Source organism: Dunckerocampus dactyliophorus, chromosome 11, assembly GCF_027744805.1.
Source record: "Dunckerocampus dactyliophorus isolate RoL2022-P2 chromosome 11, RoL_Ddac_1.1, whole genome shotgun sequence".
NCBI lineage: Eukaryota > Metazoa > Chordata > Actinopteri > Syngnathiformes > Syngnathidae > Dunckerocampus > Dunckerocampus dactyliophorus.
This window is the reverse complement of record NC_072829.1, coordinates 31,296,050-31,323,602: the sequence shown is the minus strand read 5'-3', so window position 1 is coordinate 31,323,602 and position 27,553 is coordinate 31,296,050. Positions and strand designations below refer to the sequence as shown.

Sequence of the window (27,553 nt, the reverse complement as noted above, 5' to 3'; positions counted from 1 at the left end):
GCAGTGACAAGCCGCAATAAAAAATGACTCGGCCTAAAAGTCATGAAAAAGATTTATGAAGCTGGAGAGTGGAGGACCTCACCTGAGACCCACAGCGTCTATGCTTGTCTCACGTGGGACAAAGAGACGGAAGCCTCGGCGCTGCTGCAGGCCGAATGAATGAATGAATGAACGAATGAATGAATGAGCATAGCACATTATTGCAGCACAGCTTTTGTTTGCCGTCCTTAATTAGACACATGACGCGTGTTGGGTGGGGGTGTCCTGCTTTACGGCTGAATCTTCTTCTGAATCTGTGATCCCTCATCAATTCCTGCGTTACCTCTTAGAAGAGCATCTTTGCCAGGGTTTGACTGGCACATGAACGCATGATGGTTTTACTTCACCTCCGATGAAGACGTGAAGCTATCGGCTAATGGCCTCCTTTCTTTCTTCAAGACTTTCATGCACTTAAAGGTCTCTTTTGTTTTACGTGTTTATCTCTCCATTCTTGTGTTTGTGATGAAGATGACGGAGCGCCGTGGCCATCTTGTTTACGTGTGTCTTCCACAGCGGAGCGTCTTCATCACATCCACGAGAATGAGAGGCGACAGCAGGGAGACAAATAGAACGGAAAGACATTTGTGAGGTCTGATTTTTTTAAAAGGGGGAATTTTTGTGAAGCAAAAGTGTTACTCTTTTGAACACAGCCAACGCGTGTGAAACTACCTGGAACTACATTCTTCATCACCCAAAGACGACCAGAAACGGACTTAGGGCGAACAAGTGGGGGGTAAGTCACCACTGATGTACGACAGTGCTGATGTGGGTGTCATACAAGTTCATGTCAAAACATCCCAACTATGCCTTTAATGCTCTCCAAGTTCCAACCTTTCAACCGACGAGCTCAGACACAAGAAATGATGACGTGACTCGTGTGTTTCGCTCTTCTGACGTCCTGGTGCCGCCCTGCTGCTCCTCCTCCTCCAACCCAAGATGCGGTTATTATGGAATGGCACCCTAAAGCAAGTGTCCCCATTGGTGGGAGCAAAGACGCTAACATGCCGCGCTCAGCGACATCACATGGCAGGAAACATGGCGGTTTGACACCAAGGAGATGGACTGACAACAGCCTACAGCCAGTCAGGATGCAGAAGACAAAGGGCGGGTTCTCCCTGAGCCAATAACGACACAGAATACAATATGCGTTCATATGCTGTAAAAAGCCAGTGTGTCAGTGAAAGGTGAAGCGTGATGAGCGAGGGAACACGCTAACGAAAAACTCAACACAAAAACACGAAACACTTTGCATTCTTCCGTGTTCAGAGAGGAAGTTTGCAGTGAAACTTCAAATTAAGAGCAGCACTCTTTGAGTACCTGCAGTGGAAAGGAAATCCATCAATGATCCGTGCGTGCACGTGTTGTCCCTGAAGCAAACTCTCCTGGCACAAACTCGACCAACGCTGACCTTTCACCTCAAACATCTGCTCTGAACACACGTGCACGTTCTTCATGCCGACGCTTAGGCTTCTCTCAGAACACACAACACAACACAACTCCTTGGGTTATTTCACAAAGCTGTTTCGCCACCACGCAAAACGTTTTGTGAGCTCTCGCAAAAGTTTATTTTTTCAATGTCTCGTAAAAATGAGATACACACACAATGTCTTGTTTTCATCTGCATTTCATCATGCGTTCATGAACAGCACGCGCACGCACGCACGCACACACACACACACACATACACACATCACAACTACCACAGCTTTACACAACAGCAGAAAGGACACCCGTGAAGCACCTTGGGTTTGAGTAGGTGCGATCACATCTATGTGACACACACACCATACACACACCCACACACCTACAATAACACACACCTACAATAACACACACAGTGCGTTTGTAAAGGTCTAATTAGCTTAGCACTCTCTCTTTCCAGAACTCACACACAACATCAGCATTAATTCTACGTGTGTGTGTGCGTGTGTGTGTGTGTGTGTGTGTAGGTGTTATCAGCACTCTGGCAGCGTTGGACCGTGAGGACAAACCCGAGCACAGCATTGAGGTGAGACATTAAAGTTGTGTCAAAAAAAGCCAACAATAGAGTCAATGCTGGTTTTGAAAAACAATGAACTCATCCAATTCCAGACACTTTTCAAAAAACACCCCTTCAGTAGCGGCCATTTTACACCATTTGGACTCATCTTTCAGGGCACCCAGAATATTGTGTTGTGTGGTTTTATAAACATGGAACCTCCCAAAAGAAACATTAGACTCTCATCTTTCATCAGAAGCAACAAGTTAGTTTCTACCTTTTTGTGTTCTTTAGTAAGCAGCAGTAGAACATAGGTACGTTTCAGGGAAATATCAGTTCCCAACTAAAAAATGTGGAGAAAAGCAGCTTTTTGTGAAAAGAAACATTTCAAGCATAACTTTCACTTTGACACAAATATTTGTTGCTGAAATATGTAAACAACTACACCAACATAAACAACACAAACACATCAGCACAACAATTTATTTACAAATATAACACATCAGCTATTTACAATTTTCACATTTGGAACTGAACTGTGTGTGTGCGCACGTGTGCATGCACGTGTGCATGCATTAAAATGTCCCTACAATGCGTAACCTTCCGTACATTAAACTCCTCCACGCTCTCTCACTTCCTCCTTCCTGTCATGTGATTCTTCCGTCCACATGATCCATGCCTCTTATCAACTGCACTTCTGCCACCTTGTGGCTGCTTTTATGCCTTAAAATAAATATGATAAATATGTCTTTGGTACTGAATGAGTTCATCAGCATTGGTATTAAAGAGCAATAAATAAGTACGTGATGAGTTGTGGGGTGGAGCGTGGAAGGATGTGATGAAGCAACCATGGCTGGGGGGGTGTAAAAGGAACCTTTACTCCTTCAAAGCTCGGACTGTCTGCATCCTCGAGGCTCTAAAGTGGCCATTTTGCAGGATTCATCAGGTTCATCAAATGATTTGTGTCCAACCCGCAGGTTATCGTGTCGGACAACGGCTCTCCGTCGCTCCGGTCCACCGCCACCGTGGTCATCAGCGTCCTGGACGACAACGACAACCGGCCAAAGTTCACCGACAAACTCTTCCACGTCAAGCTGCCCGCCCAGCGGCACGGAGCCGGCACGCGGCAAGTCTGCAGGATGGTCGCCCAGGACGACGACGAGGGCACCAACGCCCGCGTGACGTACAAGTTACAAGACGAGCATGACGAGAGATTTGATGTCGACCCGCTGACCGGAGTGGTGACGTCGTGTGGTGATTTCTGGCCTGGGAACTACACCATCCTCACGGTAGGACCTGACCTAGTTGGCGTTATTGGGTACTTGTTGGTGCTGAGGGACTTCATGCCACAAATACACAAGAGTAGCTAAACAGGTGGAGGACGCCCGGGGAAAAAGCTTCGGTGCATTTCTCCATTTCATCAGAAGAATCACATATGGTAATTCCACTCAAAGTTGGCTAAAGACTTGAAATGACTCGTTCTCAAAGCCCCCCTCAGACCAGCCGACACTCTCACTTCTTTTCATCTTCGGTCTTTGTGGAAAACGCGAGGAAAAAAAATACATTTGCAGCATAAAAACTCTGCAGGATCAGCTGTGACATCAAACCAGGAGGTCCTCTGCTCTGTGAAAACTCAAATGTCATTAAAAAGTCGCCCTCTTGATTTTGAGCGTGTCTTCAGACAATGAAGGAGGAAGGTAGGAGGTTTCCTCCCCCACCAATCACAATGTGCCTTCCGATTCTGTGCCACAAAGACTTTGTAATGAGGCTATAAATATTTAAAGGCCGCTGCAGTCTACTGTGAATTAGTAGGAGTGTTTCAATAGCACGACAGGTAAAACGTCTCCACGGATCAACAGCCTCTTTCAGGCAACTTGATATTGTTAGCTTGTTAGCTAAAGTTGGACAACCACGTGAGCCCAAACATACTGGTGGTAAAGTCCAACCAGACTTTGCATGCATAAAGTCTTTTCAATGAGTATTTGTCTTGTGCTTTAACGGTATAAAAATACCGAAAAACTCATGTGTATCTGTATTTTAAAAATGCTACAAATGTAAGCATATTACAAAAACGTCATCGATATCCGTCTCAAGAGAATACATCAAATATGAATCTGGATAGGCTCCAGCATGCCCCCACGACCCTAAAGAGGAGAAGCGGTATAGAAAACGGATGGATGGATGAATCTGGATCAAAAGAAATGCCAAATAAGTTGTTGGTATTGAAAAAATGGCAAAAAGGAAATCATGATAATGGATTACAAAGCACTTCACAGCAAAGAGAAGCCATCATTCATTCACTCCTCAGCCACACACAGGTGGTAAGCTACTCCTGTGGCCACAGCTACCCTGGGGTAGTCTGACAGAAACATGGCTGCCATTTGCTGCCACCAAACATTCATTCCCGTTCATACACCATTGTGGCAGCACTGGAGGCAACGGGGGTGTCTTGCCCAGGGTGGAAGGAGTGAGGATCAAACCGCCAACCTTTCTGGATGACCTGCTCTACCTCTCGAGCCACTGGCGTACCATAAAAACTAGTTAGTATAGAAAAAAATGTCAAAAACATCATTGGCATCTGTATAACCCCCCCCAAAACAGGTTCCACTGTCCGTGACACGTTGTGTTGAATGCTGCATGGTTGTGACGGCAGGTTGCCATGGTAACCAGATAAAATCCTTCCTATGTATACAGGAGAATGCTTAGCCTTGGTTTTCGTACGCCCTATTTTTTGTACGAATCGGTTTTCGAGCACAATTTTTGACAAAATGTTATGCCGGGTTTCTTAGGCTTTTGTACGGTCGTCATTCTGTGGAGTCAAGCGCCCCACACAATCTAGTTCAAGAAAGAAGGCATCGCAAAACCGTGGCTTATATCGACAGGAAGATAGCGTCCATTCTGGAAAAGAAAGAACAAATCAAGGAAGCTAATGTTGTGAAATGGATAAAGATACAAATCATCAGTTTCGGAATGGCGATTTCACTGTAAAATAACATGTATTCCGTCATAATCCATCCAAACAAAATCCTACATTTTGAGGACACAAACACTCACCAAGTCGTCTGTGGCCTTCCAGATAAAAGCTACGGATCAGGGCAGCCCCTCCCAGTCATCTACAGCCAGGCTGGACATCGAGTGGGTGGAGCCCCCGCCTCCCTCCGCGGACCCCATCACCTTTGAGGAGCCCCAGTTTACCTTCGCCGTCATGGAGACGGAGCCCGTCACGCACATGGTGGGCATCATCATGACGGACACGTATCGGCTGCGGTGGTTCCACATCACAGGTGAGGCTTGCTGACTGTGCTCCCAACTCCCTTGACATCAACAACCAGCTCCTCCCTTGTCACTCTGTGCTCTTCATGCCTTTTATTGTCTCCAAAACAAGTCCTCCACATGCTTATCACCTCATTCATTGGCTGGGGTGTTCGGGCATGGAGGAAAGTTTGCTCCTTACTTCCTGCTTCGCCACCTTGTTCATTTCTTGCTGATCTTGGTGGCGATGGCCACAGGTTGCAGGTCGACTGTGGAAAGTGTTTCTGTGTAGGCTCTCAGTCGTACAGGAGTTGTCCATCGAGGGAAAGGCTTCTTGAGACGTCATCTGTACTTCTGTGAAGAAGGTGTCGGACGTTTCGCTCCTCATCCGAAGAGCTTCGTCAGCGAACTAACAAGTGCTGGTAGCCTAGGCCTTAAATACAGTAAGAGTGGGTGGAATTGGTGTGCCAACACCTTCCTCCTATTGGTTCCTTACACTAAACCTGGGCGGAGTTGTGGTCTAATCCTCTCCTGCCATTAGCACCTCCGATCAAAGGGAAGTGTAGCTCCCTGTAGTTGGGTATGAACGACTCTGATACTGGCTCGTTAGCATCTATTGTTCTGGCTCGGCCCTGGCTCCACCTCATTTGCAAGACTAAGAGCTGTGGGTTTTGGTCTCAGTAACCTGCTGAACACACGGTCCAAATTAAACCTCAAACCACCATTCCGATTCAATGATGGGTTCTGTTGTTTGACAAAAATAGCTTCCTTTACTCCTCTTTCAAACCATCTGTTTTCTTTGGCCAAAATCTTTACCTCGCTGTCCTCAAAACAGTGATTGGTTGCTTTAAGGTGTAGATGTACTGCTGATTGAGGTCCACTAGAATTGTCCCTGCGATGTTGATAAAGCCTTTTTGGAGCATTTGCTTAGTTTCCCCAATGTAGTGCTCTTTGCATTCCTCATCTTTACAGTGGATGGAATAGACCACATTGCTCTGTTTTTGGTTTGGAGCCTTGTCTTTAGGATGCACTCATTATTTACTGGTTTGAAATAGGTAGGAATTTTGTGTTGCCATAAGATCCTCAGGAGTTTTTCGGAGACCCCAGCTACATAAGGGACTACCACTCCTCTCCTTTTTGCTTCTGTGGGCTTTTGGGTTTCTTTCCCTACTCTCTTCTTTTGACATTAGTTAAAAGCCCACCGCGGGTACCCACAGGTTGAGAGCGCTCTCTGGACTCCTTTTTCCTTCCCTCAGCACTAGTTGGTATTTATTCCGCTCTATGTTGGAGGGTCCTAATAACCCCTAGTTTATGTTGTAGTGGATGGTTTGATTCAAAAAGCAGGTATTGGTCAGTGTGTGTGACCTTTCTAAAGACCTCTGTAAGAAGCTGTCTGTCCTCTCCTATAATTACCTTGCAGTCTAAGAAGGCTAGTTGGTTCTCTTTAGCGTCCTCACGAGTAAATTTGATATTGGTGTCCACCGCATTGATGTGATCTGTGAAAGACTGAATTTCTTGTTTTTTGATTATGACCAAGGTGTCATCCACGTATCTAAACCAGTGCCTTGGTTGTGTCCCTGAGAAGGATGTGAGAGCCTGTTTCTCCATCTCTTCCATGTACAGATTCGCCACTATGGGTGAGACTGGTGAGCCCACAGCACAACCATGAATTTGTCTGTAAAATTTCCCTCTAAACTGAAAATATGTAGTGTTAAGGCAAATTTCCAATAATTGGCAGATGTGGTCAGCACTAAGTTTTGTTCTCCGATGCAGAGTTGAGTCCTCGAGCAGTCTCTTCCTCACCACCGAGACTGCTGCTGAGGTGGGGACAGATGTGAAAAGTGAAGTCACATCATAAGACACCAACGTTTCCTCTGGCTCCAATCTGAGGTCTTTGATACTCGCCACAAACCCTTTTGTGTTCTCTATATGATGATCAGTGTTGCCTACCAATGGGGATAAGACTGTTTTTACATATTTTGCTACATTGTACGTGGTAGAGTCAATGCTACAGACAATGGGTCTGAGGGGAAACCCTTCCTTGTGAATTTTTGGAAGGCCATAGATACATGGTATAGCCTCCCCAGGGTATAACCTATGATACATCTATCTGTCAATTAGTTCTTCCTTCTCTACCTTTTGGAGACAGTCTATGATTTCTTTCTTATACCTACTGGATGGGTCCCTTTTAAGTTGCTCATATGTGTTGGCATCACTAATTAGACTTGTTATTTTTTCTTCATAGTCCAATGTGTTGAGAACCACTGTGCATCTGCCCTTATCAGCTGGTAAGATGGTGATGCTCTCATCTTTCTGCAGAGCCGCTAATGCTTTCCTCTCACCTACCGTGATATTGGACGGTGGTGGTTTAGCACTACTGAGAAGGGCCGATATTCTCAGACGAAGGTCCCCTGCCTCTGTTCTAGAAAGGTTATTGTTTGGTTATTGATGGCCGATTCATCTGCTGTGATATAGTCGACTGTGGGTATCGTTTTAGGAGTCACTGAGAAGTTGAGACCCTTGGTTAATACTGCCTTCTCTGTCTCCGAGAGGCTTCTGTCTGACAGATTTTTGATCCAATTTTCTTTAGTATTGGTCTGATTCCCCCCCTCCTTAGTGTTTACGACAAGCTGTGGTCGATTTTCCAATAGAAGTTTCTGGAATTTTCCCTTATGCCTTTCTTTAGTTTTGCTATGGTGCTTCATATAACCCGATTTAGTAAATTCACAAACCTCCTGATAGGTTTCGTGCGTAAGCTTGGTTTGCAATCTCTGATAGAAGGTTTCTACTTCAGACTGTTTATTTCTTATCTCTACGTTAAGTCTCCTAATTCTCAAATTCTGTATTTTTCTGATGTAGTTTAGTTGCATTTTCCTTGCCAAGTGTCCTTGCTCAAGGGACGCTTGCCTCATGCATTTGGGGATTAACCTACTCTGCCTGCATCTAAGATTGAATCTAAGGTGGTTCCTTAAATCTGCTAATTTAAGAGTGGCCTTTTCTAAGCTACGTACCAGCAGAAGGATGTCTCTCCCAACGTTGGTAGCAATGCGTCTGTGTAGGCTCTCAGTCGTACAGGAGTTGTCCATCGAGGGAAAGGCTTCTTGAGACGTCATCTGTACTTCTGTGAAGCACTTGTTGTACCAGCACTTGTTAGTTCGCTGACGAAGCTCTTCGGATGAGGAACGAAACGTCCGACACCTTCTTCACAGAAGTACAGATGACGTCTCAAGAAGCCTTTTCCTCTGTGGAAACTGTTGGTAAATACACCTTCGTGAGAATGATGCCAATGAGTGTCATCTTGCATGTATCGATATTAGAAGCAAAGACACGCCCCCTCCATTCTGTATGGGAGGCAAGAGTGATAGATGACTGCTATAATATGTGATGATTTGTCCTAACTGTGGAAAAAACACCTCTTTGGTACTGGTATGGAAAAAAAGCCAAAAAAGTCATCAGTATTGGTCTATAAAAATATGCCAAAAAGTCTTGGTAATGGTATAAAAATGACAAAAAAGTCATTGGTATCAATATTGAAAAAAATATGCCAAACAATTTCGTATCAAATAAAAAATAAAAAAAAATACTCAGCATCGGTAATGGAAAAAATATCAAAAATGTCATCAATGTTGAAAAAAACTGGCAAAAATGTAATCCGTATTGAAAAAAAAAAAAATTTGGTAATTAGTATAAAAAATGCAAAAAAAATTAAAAGGCACCAAAGTGGTAGATGACTGGTATATGTAATCATATGGTCCTAAGTGCGAAAAAAAAATTGCCTAAAAGTCATCGGTATCGGTCTAAAAAAAACAAAAAAAAGTAGTAGGTATTGATATTAAAAAACATTAAAAATTAAAAAATGTAATTGATGTCGGTTTAAAAAAATATGGCATAAAATTCATTTGTATCCAAAAAAAGGCAAAAAATGAATCATAGCAATACTGGAAAAAATCGCAAAAAATAATTAGTATCAGTGTTGAAAAAATACGTCAAAAAAGTAATTGGTATCAAAAAAATTGTAAAAAAAAAAAAAAAAAGTAATCAGTATGGGTATAAAAAAATACCCAAAATATCATCCATATAGAAAAAAATATCCCCAAAAAATAATCAGTATTTCTATTGAAAAAAAATGCCAATAAAATGACAGTAATTGATATCGATTTTAAAATATAAAGCCAAAAAAGTCATATGTATTACAAAAATGCCAAAATGTAATCTGTATTGTGAAAAAAAAGCCAAAAAAACCTAATCGGTATTGGTATTAACAAAAAACTTCCAAAAAAGTAATTGGTATCAAAAACGTAATCAGTATCTGTATGGAAAAACATACCCAAAAAGTCATTGATGTGGAAAATAAATGCCAAAAAAGTCATCAGTATTAAAAAACTGTATTGACAAATGTTACCGGTATCAGTATTGACACAACTGATATCGATCAGGAAAAAATATGGCAAAAAGCTATGAAAAAAGTGTTGGTGGACAAGAGTGATGGATGAGTGTTATGATATGTGATGATATGGTCCTAAGTGCTTCCAGTGTGATGGATGAGGAGGAGCAGGAGAAGGGGGTCGCGATGTCAGCAGGGTGTTCTCTATCAGTGAGGATAAATCAGCAGCATTCCGCCTCTCATCGCCTGCCAGATGGCCACAGGCGGGATGACCGGCCTTTGCTCGCCGTCTTTTACTTTCTCCCTGCCCTGCCGACGCGCCCGCGCTTTGGATTTTCAGCGAACGCCGCATGAGAAGGAGCTCTGAAAGAGTCCAAAGTTTTGTGGTTGATGCGGAAATTCACTTTCTGACTTTGGGAGCGTGAAAGGCATCGAGCCACGCGTTGCCGCTTCACGCCGTGAGAGGCAGCGTGCGCTCAGGCCGCCTCTCTTTGTTTGCCAAGTCCGCTTCATAGCAAGAACACGGCGCACCTCCTCGCCATTCCCCAGGAGACCCACGCTTCCCGTCTCTTTTGTTGCACGACGTCACAGACCGTCCTTTGCGACGCTTCCTCTTTGTTTGCAGCTGACGTTCCTGTGAGTAACAAAAGAGTTTCTCTGTTAGAAACGTCGAGCGGCTGGGAGGTTGCTAACCCTAACCCACACGATTCATCATAGAAATCAAACTCAAAGCCTCAAAATAATACAAAAGTCTAAACGCTCCGCTCGCTTACACAACTGAAGGCAAAATGCAGTTTTTAAATGAAACTTTTTAATATTAAGAGAGAAAAAAAATCCAAAGCTACATGGCCCTGTGTGAAAAGACTCCAGCCAACCACAGTGAGAGCCATTATCCACAAATGGCCAAAACACGGAACAGTGGTGAACCTTCCCATGAGTGGCCGGCCAACCAAAATGACCCCAACAGTGTATCAACGTCTCATCCGAGAGGTCACAAAAGACCCCACAACAACATCCAAAGACCTGCAGGCCTCACTTGCCTCAGTTAAGGTCAGCGTTCATGACTCCACCATAAGAAAGACGCTGGGCAAAAACAACCTGCATGGCAGAATTCCAAGACCAAAACCACTGCTGAACAAAAACAACATTAAGGCTTGTCTCAATTTTGCCAGAAAACATCTTGATGATCCCCAAGACCTTTGGGAAAATACTCAAAAGTTGAACTTTTTGGAAGGTGTGTGTTACATTTGGCGTAAAGTAACGCTGCATTTCATCGTAGCAATAGTAAAATATGGTGGTGGTAGTGTAGTGGTCTGGGGCTGTTTTGCTGTGATAAATGGAAGCCTGAATTCTGCTGAAGGAGAATGTTGGTGACCTCAAGCTGAAAGCAACTTGGGTTCTGCAGCAGGACAATGATCCAAAACACACCACCTCTGATTGGCTGAAGACTTTGGAGTGGTCTAGTCCAAGTCCTGACCTGAATCCTATTGAGATGCTGTGGCATGACCTTAAAAAGGAAAAGCCTCCAATGTGGCTGAATGACAACAATTCTGCTAAATTCCTCCCCAGCGCTGGAAGAGACTCATTGCAAAGTTGATTGCAGTTGTTGCTGCTAAGGGGGGCCCAACCACTTATTAGCTTCAGGGGGCATCACTTCTTCACACAGGGACATGTAGCTTTGGAGTTTTTCTCCCTTAATAATAAAAAGCATCATTTAAAAAGTGCATAACGTGTTGAGTTGTGTTGTCATTGACTAATATTTGCATCTGTTTGATGATCTGACACATTGAAGTGTAACAAACATGCAAAAAAAAGAAGAAATCAGGAGGTATGTCTCATGTCCTCCACTATGAGGACACACGGTCTCAAGTTGAATGAATTCATGGCATTTTCTATGCACCGGGAAATAAAAGCCAGAGCTTCTTTTATGGTTTCTTCATCTTTTCACACGTTCATGGTATCTGATGATCGCTATGATATGTTGTGATGTCATCCGAGGGAACTTTTAGTTCGTTTTCCTTCATGCGGTCCTCGAATGCCACAGCGTCATTAAAAGAAAAGACGAGCCTGGGATGCTCCTCGTTTTCTCTTCCTTTAAACTAGTTTTTTGATTGGAGCAGTTTCTGCACTGCTTCTTATCACTGCAGCGAATCCCAGTGGTGTTGTGTCAGTGGACTCCACGCTCATGCTGATATGATGGACTATTCTTCTTCACGACGCTCCGCCTCGCTCCTCTCCAGCATCACAAGCAGATGTTTATCGCCGCTCTTTACGGCCGCACGATAACTCCTGGAGACAAATGCAGACTTCCTCAGATGCTTCCACTCGTTCAGACAACGCAGCAGCACCGCAAACTGAGAAGCAGGAAATGGAATGCGGGCCACACCGGGCAGCCTGCGCTCCCTGTGGGTGGATGCCATGTTTGCTGTCAAACTGGGTGAACGGTACAGGAAGGAGGCTCAGCACCTGCAGCGAGCGAGACCTTGTGGCCCAGCAACGCTTTTCATCCAGCATAGCTTTTTAATGGAAAAACACCTACTTCTGTAAAACAGGGGTGTCCAAAGTTTTGCCTTTCTAAAAATAGAATTTTGCAAGAAAACTACAACAAAACAACAACAGCAAACAGGGAAAAATCTGCAGTATTTTGACAAGTCAAAATATGACGAGAAAAAGGCGTCATTTTACGAGAATAATGTTAGAAAATGACATCGTTTTGGCAGCACAACGTTGAGATTAAAAAAAGACGTTATTTTTAAAGGAATAAAATATTATGGGAATAAAGTCATAATGGGTTGTGGTTAGAAGAAAATTTATCACAAGAAAGTTGAAAGAGAAAGTTGAAATAAAAATGAAAAAAAAAAGCAACAGCAGAATAGGAAAAAACAGCTTTAATTTTACAAGAATAAAGTAAAAATATTACGACAATGAAGTATTCTAACCAAACAAATGTCTATATATACATAACAAAATGTCTACATACGTGGAATATTAGGAGGAAAAATGGTGTCATTTTTTAGCATATAGTTGAAATATTCAAGAAAAATATTAGTCGTAATATAATAAGTCGTAAGATTTTGATAAACAAACAAAACACAATTGCCCTTTTTGGAAAATTAGGCTGAAAAAAACAACATTACAACCTTATGGGAATAGAAAGTCATCATTTTAGTAGCATAAACATGAAATATTCAAGAAAAAAAACATATTATGAGAAAAAAACAAAACAACAAATCAAGTTGTAATATTTGGAAAATTAGGCTGAAGAAAATTTACCACAAAAAGTTGGAATAGTTTGGAAATGAAAAAAAAAAAGACAACAGCAGCAGAAATTGAAAAAAACAGCTGTAATTTTACAAAAATAAAGTCAAAATATAAATGGTATAATGGTTGGGCCCCCCTTAGCAGCAACAACTGCAATCAACTTGCAATGAGTCTCTTCCAGCGCTGGGGAGGAATTTAGCAGGATTGTTGTCATTCAGCCACATTGGAGACTTTTCCTTTTGAAGGTCATGCCACAGCATCTTAATAGGATTCAGGTCAGGACTTGGACTAGACCACTCCAAAGTCTTCAGCCATTCAGAGGTGGACTTGCTGGTGTGTTTTGGATCATTGTCCTGCTGCAGAACCCAAGTTGCTTTCAGTTTGAGGTCACTGACAGATAGCCGGACATTCTCCTTCAGCAGAATTCATGCTTCCATTTATCACAGCGAAACAGCCCCAGACATTACACTACCACCACCATATTTTACTCTTGCTATGATGAAATGCAGCATTACTTTTAAGGACACAAACCTTCCAAAAAGTTAAACTTTTGTCTTGTCAGACCGCAGAGTATTTTCCTGAAGGTCTTGGGGATCATCAAGATGTCTTCTGGCAAAAAAGATTTTTGTTCAGCAGTGGTTTTGGTCTTGGAACTCGTTTTTGTCGTCATTTTTTGTCGGCCTTCCTCCGCAAGCGATGCCTCTTTCGCTGAAAGGCTTCCTGATGTGCGCCCAACAGGAAGTCGATGCCGAGAGTGAATCTAAATCAATTAAAGGGACCAGCGTGGCCTGCGAGACTGCAGCCTTTGGCTTCATTCGTTAAGGCGTAACTGACAGAAGTGGACTCGGTGGCTTATTGATCGGGAAACATCGACAGTGTGTGTTTGTGCCAGTGCATGTGGAGACTCTACGCTAGACAATCTGAGTGTGTCCAATAGTGCATGTTGTCCAAGGCAGACATCTTCATAAACACCATCTGGACGAGCAGGCGTGAGGTTCAAAAAGACCTGCAGGAGGTGGTTAAAAAAAAAAGGAGGCGGAGAGGAAGAGCGGGAGGAGGGAAAAGACAAATGTTTGCAGGAGAAAACAAACAAACTGGCGGTCAAAGTGATGAATGAAACACGCACTGAGGGAGGGAGAACGTGTTGAACACGGCTGCAGGCGTGAACATTTGCACCGGCTCAGGGGTCACTTTTCATTTTGAGAAGCGTCTCAGCAGAAAGCGTCCGAAGGCTTCTGCTGTGTCGCCGTGCCAACGCGTTGGCTCCCTGAGGCTGCTAATCTGCAGAATGGACACATCGTGCGCACACATCCTGTATAAACTACACACATTATGTACACAAAGATACTTTCCTTTCATTCAGAATTCATTCATTCATGAATAGCAGCAATTCACAATTTCATCATTATAAACATGTGAGAATGCAATAAATACATTTATTCTCAATAATCAGATATGAATCATTTCTCTCTCTCTCTCTCTCTCTCTCTCTCTCTCTCTCTCTCTCTCTCTATATATATATATATATATATATAAATACATTGGGCCTCATTCACGAAACGTTCTTACGCACAAATGTGTTCTTAAAGCCTTCTTACGAAGATTTTTGGCATTCACGAAACGTGTTCTTAACTGACAGTTGACTGACTTAGATCTGAGAACAAATTCTACGAACGCTCAGGAGGACTCTTACGCACAAGCAAAGCTTGCACTTTCAATGCGCAATCGCCCTCATGATGGATTTTGCAACCTGATCCCAAAAAATGTAGTGCAAATAAAATATCCCAACAATTATTTATCATCAAAACAACTAAAATATACTCCATCGATAAATATATATTCAAATCCCAATTCATCAAAAAAAAAAGGCTGGCTGGACGTGCGCTGCGCAGAGAGAGAATGTAAAGGGACCATTAGATTTATTTGCTGAAAGCCACCAATATTTGATGTCCCGCTTCAGGCTTCCCTCTCTGTTCTTGCAGGTGTGCAGGATCATCAGAATAACATCGCAATGAAACGTGGTGTGCCTATTGCGCACGTAGCACCCCCAGATAACGACATGCGCCCCCAGCCACGTCTTGAGCCAGAGCACGGGGCTGCTGTATTAATTAGGCAGCGTCTAATTAAATGTAACCACAGAAAAAATACATTGTCACACACAAACTATGTATTTTTACTTTATTTGTCCATCATAATTGTGTAAATAATTTCTAGAGTTTCCGAAATGGTTTGGTTTCTGATTGATGGCCCACCTCCCGTTTCCTCCAGATCCCTCCGGTGCAGTCCAATCTTTTTCTTGAGTCTTGAGTCTTTAAGTCAAAACAGTTCTTTTTAACCTTTGCGGTGGTGCGTTTCTCCGTGGAAACGGCATTTATGTTTCCTGCAATGGTGCTCCATGCCGACTCTTTTTGGATGGCCTGATGACCGGTGGATACACGTGAAAATAAGGTGGTCTTGTGTTCGCTCACTCCTTGTAAAAGCACCTCTATTTCAGTACAATTGAAGTTTTTCTTTCGTTTGTTGTCCAGCTGCTCCTCAGTCTTGCCCTTGCGCGTTGCCATCTCCGCCTCCAGCTGCCTGTTGCGCACAGCACATTTTTTACCTTATATAGGAAATAATAGGCGGTGACCTCTGCAAATTAGGGCTCACATGCACGGGCATCGCAGTTGGCATTCATCAACCTAAGAACACCGGTGCGAACGATTATCCCTACTTAAGAACGTGTCGTGAATGAGGTGCAGTTTCCAACCCGCGCCTTCTTAAGTACAGTTCTTAAGAAGACTTTTATGAAGATGTTCGTGAATGAGGCCCATTGAGAATAAATGTATTTATGCATAAATGTATATATATGTAAAAATGTCACAACTCAAGGTGCCATAACATGAGCGACGTAACACAGAAGAGCGAAGCACAAAACTTTGCAACACAAAATATTGACAACTCTGTTTAACTCAAAATTCCACAAATGGGAATGTTGTAACTTGGAATACCGTAACACAAGCCACCATGACTAGAAATGGCATAACTTCAAATTCTGCAAGTCAAAATGTTGTAACTTGGAATGTTGTAAGTTGAAATACAGCCGAACCTTTCTTAGCGGCCACCTTTATAGAATGGCCACCTGCCTATAGCAGCCACTGAAAAATCCCCCGCAGCAAATGTACATGTTATAGACCCTGTGTATAGCAGTCACCTGTCTAACGCGGCCAGCGGCCACCCATTTTGTCTCCCTTGGTCAATATCTGACTGCATATAGCGGCCAAATTACTGACTCAAGTAGAAGCTTCATGCACGAAAAAGTTTCATTTTTCAATCAATGAAGCCGTCGTGTGTAGACTTTAATTACTGAGTCCTAGCTCAGTCACAATCATTCACAAGATCCACACAAACTGTCAGTTGTTCCACATGAAAAAGCCGTCTTCTTTTGAGCTTGCTATTTCCTGGTCAAACATGGAACTTTAAGAGCATTTGCACCAAAACATTACCGCAAAGTAGGCTGGGAACAGGACGTGCTCCCAGCGACGCTACAATAAAAAAAAAAAAACATACGCTAGCATGCATGCGGCAGCGGGAGCAAAACTGAGTTGGGTTGTACTTAATTGAAGTATTTTAGAATGTACTCACGTTATTTTTCATCAATCCTCATCCACAAATCCATCAAAGTCCTCATCTTCTGTATTCGACACAAACAAAGCCGTCTTCTTTTCCGTTGGCTACTAGTCTGTTAACTTGTCAGTGTTATTCAGCTCCGAAGCAAAGAAGGAAACTTCTCCTGTTGCTTCTGCCAACTTTATTTATTGAACGCGGCCACCAGACAGCAGCTCAGAACACACACACATCTCTCAGCATCGTCTCTCCTTCCTGCTTGCCCACAAGGCAAAGGTTAAACAAGCCCCACTACATAGCTGTCCAGCCAATGCCTGTAAGAAATGACACCGCTTATTTCCTGGTGTGCACTGGTCAATACTGTAATGCCGCTTGTTGTGGGGAAGGAGAGACTCACGTCGCCGATGCACTTTAATGGCTTTATTAACAGCGGAGAACACTGCAGGACTTTACATCCACGCCAACATAAACACACTTCCCAACTCTCTCCAAACTCACAGCTAGCACTGAGCCTAGCTCTCCTGCTCGGGACGCTCACCGTCACTTCCCGTCACTTCCTGATGAACTGAAGCTGTCTGCCGTATAAAAAGTAAAAAATTAAAAACAAGCGTAAGACATTACTAGCACAGCTTTGTTCTGTGGGTGGTGGATATATTCTATCAGTTATTATTAAGCCTCTAGCTTCCTTTTAGTAAGTAAAAACCTTGGCTATGATTGCACTACATTGTCATGTAGACCTACAAAGTACACTTGGAAGAACAAGAGGTGAATAAATGTATTGCAACTGATGTGAAACTGATGAGGGGTAGGATTAAATAAGCTTTGCTTCTTCCTACTCCTTTTTGGACTTGCAAAATTGTGAATTGTACTATGTGATGTGCTACTGTTTGACTCATGCATGTTCAGGATTAAAACCATGAACCATGATAATAACAAGCCTAGTAGTGCTGTACAACTTTTATCCGCAGTCCGCAGTGCCCTCTACTGGTCAACATTATTATTATAATTTTTTCCTTTTGTTCCCTCTACTGGTCAACATTCAAACTGGACGCCAACCTGTCTATAGAGGCCACCTGTCTATAGCGGCCACTTTTGCAGACTCCCTCTAGTGGGAGTTTGACTGTACTTGAAACTTGAAACATCATAACGCAAACGGCCGTATCGCAAAATGTTGTAACTCCAGATGCGTAATTCAACATATCATAAGTCCAATTTCCATACATAGGAAAGATGTAACTCAGAACACTATCAACACAAGCAACCGCAACAATAAACGTCGTAACACAAAACATTGCAACACAACTCACCATCACTCAGAATTTCAGAAGTCTGAATGTTTGAACTTCAAATATTATAAGACAAATGCCATAAAACAACCCCCGGCAACTCAAAACGCCATAACTTGAAAGTTCATAAGTCTAAATATCGTAACTTGAAATACTACAACAAAAGCCGCCATAGCCCCAAAATGTCGTATCATAACATAACACAAATGGCCATAACATAAAATGTTGTAACTCCAGATGCTGTAACATGAAATGGCATAACTCAAGCAGCTGTAATTCCAACTTCCATAAGTCGGAACGTTGTAACTCAAAATACTATAAATACAAGCCACCGTAACTACAAATGCTAGAAATAACTAAAAAATGTAGTAACACGAAACATTGCAACTTGAAACATCATAATACAAACCACCGTAGCTCAAAATGTCATAACTTGAGACGATGCAACACAGCATGTAACTAAAAATGCTGTAACTTGAAACAAAATGTCATCAAGTGAAATGAGGGCCTGTATGGGAAAAAACATGCAAATATGGATTTCTATTTTGGGGGTTTGGTTCCTGTGATTGGCTGGCCAGCAGTCCAGGGTGTACCCCGCCTCTCACCCCAAGTCAGCTGGGATAGGCCCCAGCATACCCAAAGTCAGCTGGGATAGGTTCCAGCATACCCAAAGTCAGCTGGGATAGGCTCCAGCATACCCCCGCAACCCTAGTGAGGAGAAGCGGCATAGAAGATGGATGGATGGATGGATGGATGGCTGGCTGGCTGGCTGGATGGATGGATGGATGGATGGATGGATGGATGGATGGATGGAGGGAGGGAGGGAGGGAGGGAGGGAGCTACAGTGAGTTCGTGGCATGAATGGTTTTTGCACCAGATGCCTGTTCTGATGCAACCTTGGCCCGGAATCCAACCCTTATTGATGCACATCCTTCTTCTGGAACAAATCCTGTTCTAATTGTTGTTGCTTGTGTGGCTAGCGTTTCGGTCAAAGAGTTCTTGTGTATTTTTGCCTGAAAACGTATCGTAGTGTTTGCAAGGCCACAGCTATACCGGGTGAAAGGTCACTGAGGGTCTTCCACCTTATAGCTTCACTGAACATGTCACCTGTCTTCCTCCCTCAGGTGGTGATGAGGAAAAAGACTTTGACATCCAGAGGAACTCCGGAACCATCTACATCGCTCGCCGCTTGGACGCCGCCCGCCGCTCCAACTACAACCTGACGGTGCAGGTCACTGACGGCCACCACAGCGCCAGCGTGCAGGTCAGTGGTCATGCGGATATGGCATACAGGAGGTCATCGGTCTACTTAAGTCTAACTTTAGTGTAAGTCGGAACAACTTGCTTGCTGATTGGCTGATCTCTGTCCATTTCATAGGAGCAGGTCCTTTCACACGTCCCCAGACACCATCTCTATCCTTCATGATGGATAACACCAAGCACAACATTGGCATTTTAGCAAAGTTGGCTTTTCTTCACCTTCTGAGCATCTTTTGATGTCTCCTTTTATTTGACTTTTCACTTTCCTTGTCTTTGGCAGTCACAAGAGTCTGCCTTAAAAAACAAAGTGACGTTGTCCTTGCTCAGTATGACGTATTTTGGCGCCTATGTAATCTTCCGCCACTCGCCCAAAACCGCTTGTGTTTATTTTTGCACGGTGTGAATGATTTATGATAGTGTCCTAACCACAAACGCCATCCACAGCAGGGCTTCAAGTCCAAGTATCATGACACAATCCGCCATAGGTCCAAATTCCATCAGTCAAAATGAGCATAACTCCAAATGCCATAACACGAGCCGCCGTAACTCCAAATTTCATAAGTCTAAATGACCTTAGTTGGGTTCGGTTTAGGCTGCCATAACTTGAAAATGTTGTAACATGAAACGTCACAACTTGAAACACTAGAACACAAACTGTTGTAATACGAGATGTCATAACATGAAGTAACACAAAACGGCATAAAACAAATCATCGCAACTCAAAATATCATGACACAAACCGCCATAACGCCAAATTCCATACACTGAAATTCCATAAATCGGAATGTTGTAAGTTGAAATACTAGAAACACAAGCCACCATAACTTGAAAACATCGTAATATAACCGGCATAGCTCAAAATGCTGTAACTCGAGACGGTGTAACTTGGCATTGTAACTCGAGGTGCCGTAGCTGGAAATGTTGGAACAAAAAGTGTTGTAATGTGAAATGTGAGGGCGCGAGGAGCCCCTGTATGTGTATAAACTGCGGGTGCCGCCATTGTGGTGTGACTTCAGACGACAGCCCCCCGCTGCAGCGGGGGCGTACATCAGCGTGTTGATGCTCTTCCTTAGCATGGATAACATTCACAGGTGGAATGCAGCCCGTGTTGACAGCCAGCAGAGCAGGAGCTCATACAAATGTAGCTTGAATTGCTTGATATGTAGCGGAAGCACGTCACACATTCATGTTCATTATATCAAAGATGGCGCCTTCCGTGGCAGACGTCTCTGTGACACTCTCCCGTTATTTTCTATTTTTTGCTATTTTTTTGTTCATTTTGGACATTCAACACACTCACGCAATACATTACAACAGAGAGACACTTTTGAACATCGGCAGGGTTTACCATGAACTTTCATTCAGCCTCTCAGACTTTGCCTTTCTTCTGCGCCGGGAGAACGCAACAGCCTGCGGGCCTGGTGAGCTGAACACCCGGCGAGCAAAGCATCCGAGGCGTAAACAAGGCAAGTGGGCCGGCCTGCATGCTAGGCTAAAAGCTAGAGCAACTAGGCCACCGCTACCAAGCCTGCTGCTCGCCAACGTCCGCTCTCTTGAAAACAAAATGGACGAACTAAGAGCAAGGATTACAGCTCAACGTGAGATCAGGGAATGCTGTGTCCTCACCTTCACAGAAACCTGGCTGACGGAGGATATACCGGACTCGGCGATCCAGTTGGAAACATTTGCTGCTTACCGGGGAGATCGGACTTTAGCGTCTGGTAAACACAGAGGTGGCGGCGTCTGTGTTTACGTAAACAAACGGTGGTGCACAGACGTACAGACGATGGAAAAGCACTGCTCGCAGGACATTGAGCTGCTGATGGTGAAATGCAGACCTTTTTATTTACCTCGTGAGTTTAGCGCTGTGTATTTAACTGCTGTTTACATCCCACCACGAGCTAACACCGCTAACGCACTAGACCTCCTGCATGACATCATTGATAAACACGAGACCAAACACCCGGACGCTGTATTCATTATATCTGGCGATTTCAACCACTGTAACCTCAGGACTGTCCTCCCTAAATATTACCAGCATGTGAGCTTTCCCACAAGGGAAAATAACATCCTGGACCAAGTCTACAGCAACATGAAAGGTGCTTTGAAGGCTGTTCCAAGATTCAAGATTCAAGATTCAAGATTAAAGACCCCACTTTGGAAAGGCCGACCACATCTCCATATTCCTTTTATCCAACCTACAGACAACTTCTTAAACAAGCTCCCCCTGTAAGTACAGCAGTTGAATGAAGTGTGGAATGAAGAAACTGATCAAGTACTTCAGGACTGCTTTGGCTGCACAAACTGGGATGTGTTTAAAACTGCAGCGGGGAGGGAAGATTGCACTGTTGATTTGGATGAATATGCTTCTGCTGTTACTGGCTACATTAGCACATGCATAGAGACTGTTACCACCACCAAGTATTACAGAAAATACCCTAACCAAAAAAAGTGGATGAACTGTGATGTAAGGGCTAAACTACGTGCTCGTTCGACTGCATTTGTCATGGGCACCGCTGAGGACTACAAAAAGGCCAGATATCACCTGAGGAGGTCCATGCGAGAGGCCAAAAGACAGTACAGACAGAAGCTGGAGGGCTACTATTCCACCTCAGACCCTCGGCGCATGTGGGCGGGGCTCCAGCACATCACAGACTATCGACAGCGGAGTAGCGTAGCCACGTCCAGCCAAACCACACTTCCAGATGAGTTGAATGAATTCTGTGCCCGCTTTGACACCCAAACTCCTGATGAGCAGAGAGGGTGGCTGGACTTGGGGAGCACACAGGACTCACCTCTCATGGTGACATCAGCTGATGTGCGCAGGGTTCTGAACAAAACAAACCCACGAAAAGCAGCAGGCCCAGACAACATCTCAGGCCGTGCACTTCGGGTTTGCTCATCAGAGCTAGCTGATGTGCTTGCTGACATATTTAACCTGTCGCTTGCACAAGCATCTGTACCGACCTCCTTTAAGTCCACCACCATAGTGCCCGTACCCAAGAAGAGCAACGTGACCTGCTTAAATGACTATCGCCCTATAGCACTCACTCCTATTGTTATGAAGTGCTTTGAAAGAATAGTCATGACCCAAAAAGATCAAAAAGAGCATCCCGGCAACTGTGGACCCTCTACAGTTTGCATATCGCCAGAACCGGTCCACGGATGATGCAGTCAACACTGCCATCCACACAGCCCTTTCTCACCTACAGGGCCAGGACACATATGTCAGAATGCTATTTATAAACTATAGCTCTGCTTTTAACACAGTCAGCCCCCACAAACTCACAAATAAGCTCATCACACTTGGCCTGTCACCCTCCCTCTGTAACTGGGTGTTTAACTTTCTAACAGGCAGGCCCCAGTCAGTCAGAGGCCACAATCGCACATCCAGCTCAAGAATTGTGAGCACTGGGACCCCACAGGGGTGTGTGCTGAGTCCGCTCCTCTACACGCTCTTCACCTACGATTGCGTGGCCTCCCACAACAACACCAGCATCATTAAATTTGCGGATGACACTACAGTCATCGGCCTGATCACTGGTGGTGTTGAAACATCATACAGAAGAGAGGTGGCGGACCTCATAGCTTGGTGTCGTGATAACAATCTCCTTCTCAATACAGATAAGACTAAAGAGATGATCATCGACCCAAGAACAAGGGAAAAGGAGCCGCATAAACCCCTGTTTATTGATGAGACTGAGGTGGAGAGGGTGAACACCTTCAAGTTCCTTGGCACACACATCAGCGAGGACCTCACCTGGTCTCACAACACCCAACAAATTATGAAGAAGTCCCAAAGGAGACTGTACTTCCTGAGAAGACTGAGGAAATTTGGCATGTCCACCAAAATCCTTAGTTGCTTCTACAGATGCACTATGGAAAGTGTCCTTACCGCCTCCATCACTGTTTGGTACGGTAACTGTACAACACGTGATAGGAAGGCACTCCAGCGGGTGATCAAGACCTCACAGAACATTGTTGGGGCAGCCCTCCCCTCACTGCAAGACATTTATAAAACTAGAGTCCTACGAAGAACACACAACCTCATCAAGGACAGCACACATCCACAACACTCATTATTCACACTCCTACCGTCAGGCAGACGCTACAGGAGTTTGAAGTCCAGGACCACAAGGCTGGCAAACAGCTTTTACCCACAGGCCATCAGGCTTCTCAACGAAGCACTCACACACGCCGCACGCAACACACGCACACACTCATAGCACTTTATTTATTTATTTATTTATTTATTTATTTATTTATTTGTATTGATGTCTCTTCTGTTGTTGTTGCTTAATTTATTGGTATTTATGCGTCTTATGTTCTTATTCTTTCTTGTGTTTTCTTTCTTTTCATGGGAGAATGAACAGAATAAGATTTTCATTGCATAGTATAACTGCTGTTTTACCATGCACATGACAATAAAACTCTCTTGAATCTTGAATCTTGAAATGTTTGCTTTTGTATCTGTCACTTCTTCGCTTGAGTGCAAACTCGCTTTAAGGCGGCGAGAGAAACCGCAGCAAGCTTCCTGACTCGACTGATGTGGTGTGATTCATGGCACCGTTGAGTCAGGGTGAAAATAATCTGCCACCGTGAAGTCGGATAAGGCTTCATCTCCGCTGCGTGCGCTCCAGCCTCTGCATTGGATGTCCTTCCTAACCGTTCCTTTGTGTGTGTTCCCCAACGCAGGCCTACATCCGAGTGCTGGACATGAACGAGCATCGGCCCGTCTTCCTCAAGTCACTTTATGAGGTGTGTGTGTGTGTGATTGCTTTCCTTTTCCAATATCAGGGAATGAAATGGAGGTGCTGCACAGCATTAGAGGTTTCCTGTAAATACGAAGTGAAAGAAACCATTCGTGGTTTTGGGAAGCTGCCTGGAAGCTGATGGATGGCCTGCAGCCAGCTTCCAGCTAAGGCTGATATGTTGACTGTAAAATGGGGTGAAGCTTGAGAGTCAGCACTTAATGAGGTAGTGTGCCACGTTGGATTTTTCATATTTCACATGACACGTCAGGGAGTTGCAGAGCTCACCTCGTGGTACATTTGAACGCCTCAGTTTCTCTTCCATTCAGTTTTTGTTTTGCCAAAATGTTGTCCCTGTTGGCCGCACGGTGGTCTAGTGGTTAGCACGTTGGCCAACACAGTACACAGCAAATTGAGGAGTGTTAATTTTTTGGTGTTGATGAGAATCTTGAAGTTGGAGTGTCAATCTTGCACTATTTGGAGTTGATCTAACACTGCATTTTCTTAAAAATGTTAAATTTAACACTGGATCATGATAGTGTTGTAGTTAAAATGGAGTGTTGAAAATGTTCAAATCTTGTTAGTGTCACAATAAAGACATTCAACACTTCTACACCCCATTTAACACCTAACAGTGTTCACGTGTCTTAAGCTCCGCCCACGGACATTTCATTTAGACTCCACCCCTCACTTCATGTTGCTGATGGAAGAAGTTGACAATTAGGAATCATTTTGCATCAGTAGGTAAGTAAACGTTTAAATAGATGAACTAATGAATTGTGTTGTACCTTGTTTACACATAAAAAAACGTTACTTTTTGGTGTGATATTTAATACTAATAAACTGAGGCAGCTGTTTCCACCCAAAGCCTTTGCTAATGTTACCTCGTGTTTTTGCTAAGTTATATTTTCTATTTAGTGTTGCTGTGAGCTGAATCGGCACTACCTGTGCAACATTTGGCAAAGTAAGTGAACGCTACGTTACATCTTCATTATACTGTCTTCAATTTGAATGAGCTAATGGCTAACTAGCTAATTGGCACGAGGAGCCCCCACACGTAGGCCTGCTGGCCCCCAGCAAAGGACTTGATATGCTGTACAAGATACAAGATATCAAGGTTGGCAACTCTAATTGTTACTTTAACTTAAAAATAATTGTCAGGCGTGTGTTGGAAGTGAACTACACAATTTTTTTTTTAGAATGATGCATCTTTATTTTTCTTTCTTGATTCACAGAAAACCTTTCCTTGAGTCTTACATGAATGTGGTAAGTAATATCTTTTTTTTTTAATCAATGCATAATAAGCCCTGCAACTGTGGCAATTCCATATTTATTTTATTATTTTAGTAGGATGTTTTATATTATTATTATTTTATTTATTCTTATTCTCAGAGGTGGATGGAGATGTGTAGACTCCACTATCCCTTCACCCCAGTTATCGCCAGTGGTGGCGAGCCTCCACTCTTGCCGACTACATCCCATTCATTAGGTTCGACAATTTATCCTTCAGCCCACAAGAGGAACCCAACAGAACCAATGGATCAGGATGAAGCATGACGGGTAAGCTTTGAGTAAATGAATGTAAAATTAATATTATCAATGATACAGTACATAGTGTTTTTATGCATGACATTGTTTTATTGAAAAATCCTCTTAAATTCCCATGAACACACTATACAGTATATCATTTTAATATTTTTGGCAGAAAGTCGGTGGTGTTTTGAGGGCCAATCCGAAAGGTGAGGAAATCTTCAAGGAGTGCACCCAGACTGAAACACTAACCGACGCAAAGTGTAAACAGATGGTGAACATCCTGGTTGCAGATATGATGGAGCTGCATGGGTAAGAAGAACTTCCCCTTTCCATTAGAACAGTCATTCCATGTAAGACCATGTACTGTGGGGATGGTTCTGTCTGTGATCATTAACTATGATTTGTTTTGAAAGGAGGGTTCTGCCATCATGTGTGATGAGAAATTACGCCCTGAGAATTGTGACTTGTTTTCCATACCTAGAAGATCCATTCTCCAAACCTGGATATGTAAGTGTCTTTTCAATGTAAAACCCAAAGTACCGTTTTTGTTTTTCCTTTTGGTGTGTAGTTTGTATTAAACTCTTGTTTCAAATATGTTCATAGCATGCTTAGCTTAGCGGCAGTGGCTCAGGAGGTAGAGCAGGTCGTCCAGAAATCGTAAGGTTGGTTGATCCTTGCTTCCTCCACCCAGTCACTGTTGTGTCCTACACTTCTCCTGGCTCTCAAAGCCGTTCCAAGACTGTTTCTTCAGGATGGTCCAAAAACCAGATGAGAATATCTGTTAACTGGTCAACAGCTGTTTGGTGAGGAGTGCAGGGAGGCGCTATCTACAATAAGACATTCAACTGATGAATCCGTGGTCAAAGAAGATGAGAGCAACTTTCCAGTATCGACAGAATATGATCCAAGCACAAGATGTATCATCGTCTGTTCTCAATGTGTTCCCTCGCTTCCTTGATGTTCCAGGATTGGTAAGGAAATCTTGAGTATTTGGACTAGTTCAGTATTAGATTACCCGTTACGTCAACCATTTGTAAACCTGTAGGCCTACAGTATATGAAATATTCATGTCTTGTTTATAGATTGACCAGGATTTCTCAATGATGTTTGCTGATGAAGTATCTCAGAGGTTCCTGGCTAAGTGGTCAACTGTCTTCAAAGCAAAAGTCATTGCAGACTTCAAGACTCTCCCGCAAAAGCAGAACATTGATGAGTTGCTGTCAGGAACTGAACCTCAACCTGATGACAGCTGTGGGTGAGAAGTTATGGTATAGATTACCATGTTGGTGTGTTCAAATGTACTGGATGTAGCTTTGATCTACCTGTATTCAAGAAGATCTGTGATATAATAAAACACAAAGAATGTGCTTTCATAATCGCCTGTAATGTAGAAACAATGTACTATGAGGACCTGTTTAACGCGTACTGCATAGAAGACCAAATGCTTGAGTTTTCTGTCATGTGTTTAAATGAACTGACTCATTTCAGACCATTTGACAAGCAGCACTCTAATGACAGTTGTCAAAAAGCAAACATACTGTAGTGCCCTGCTGTTATTTAAGCTGTCTGTTGGAAATGAAATGTTTTTTAATAAAATGTATGAAGCAGTCAACTAGTCATTTTTAAAAAATGTTTAAATTTTATTTTGAAGTAGTATATTAACACTTTTATAGTGTTAATGTTGCAACTCCTTTTGAGAGTAAAATGACACTATAAGAGTCAATAAATGACTCTTAAGAGAATTAATTTGTGACACCTCACACTAGTGTTAAAAAAATGCAACACCGGTTGGTGTCGAGGAGTGTTAAATTTTAACTATATAAATAGTTAATATTGACTCTACGATGGTGTAAAAATGGCTACACTTTCAAAAGTGTTAAAATAACACTTTGTAGAGTGGACCCCATGGGACACTTTGAAAGTGTTGAGATTAACTCCTACAGTGTCAATTTAGGCCTGCTGAATTTGCTGTGTAACAGCTTGGAGATCGGGAAGACCTGGGTTGGATTCTCCCCTGGGCATTTCTGTGTGGAATTTGCATGTTCTCCCCGTGTGCGTGTGGGTTTTCTCCGGGTACTCCGGCTTCCTCCAACATTCCAAAAACATGCAGGTGAGGTTAATTGACGACTCTAAATTGTCCATAGGGCTGAATGTGAGTGTGAATGGTTGTTTGTCTATATGTGCCCTGCCATTGGCTGGCGAC

The 27,553-nt window shown here is 43.3% G+C and overlaps 1 protein-coding gene across 3 annotated transcripts in view; it reads left to right on the top strand.

Moving 5' to 3' along the window:
- The window catches only part of fat2 (FAT atypical cadherin 2), a 117,469-nt gene that overhangs the window by 29,973 nt on the left and 59,943 nt on the right, over window positions 1-27,553 (top strand). For all 3 annotated transcript variants that reach the window (XM_054793106.1, XM_054793105.1, XM_054793107.1), the window contains exons 4-8: window positions 1,989-2,047; window positions 2,995-3,306; window positions 5,094-5,301; window positions 18,931-19,070; window positions 23,762-23,824. In XM_054793106.1, the coding sequence (XP_054649081.1) occupies window positions 1,989-2,047; window positions 2,995-3,306; window positions 5,094-5,301; window positions 18,931-19,070; window positions 23,762-23,824 (782 nt within the window). The remainder of the gene's footprint in view (window positions 1-1,988; window positions 2,048-2,994; window positions 3,307-5,093; window positions 5,302-18,930; window positions 19,071-23,761; window positions 23,825-27,553) is intronic.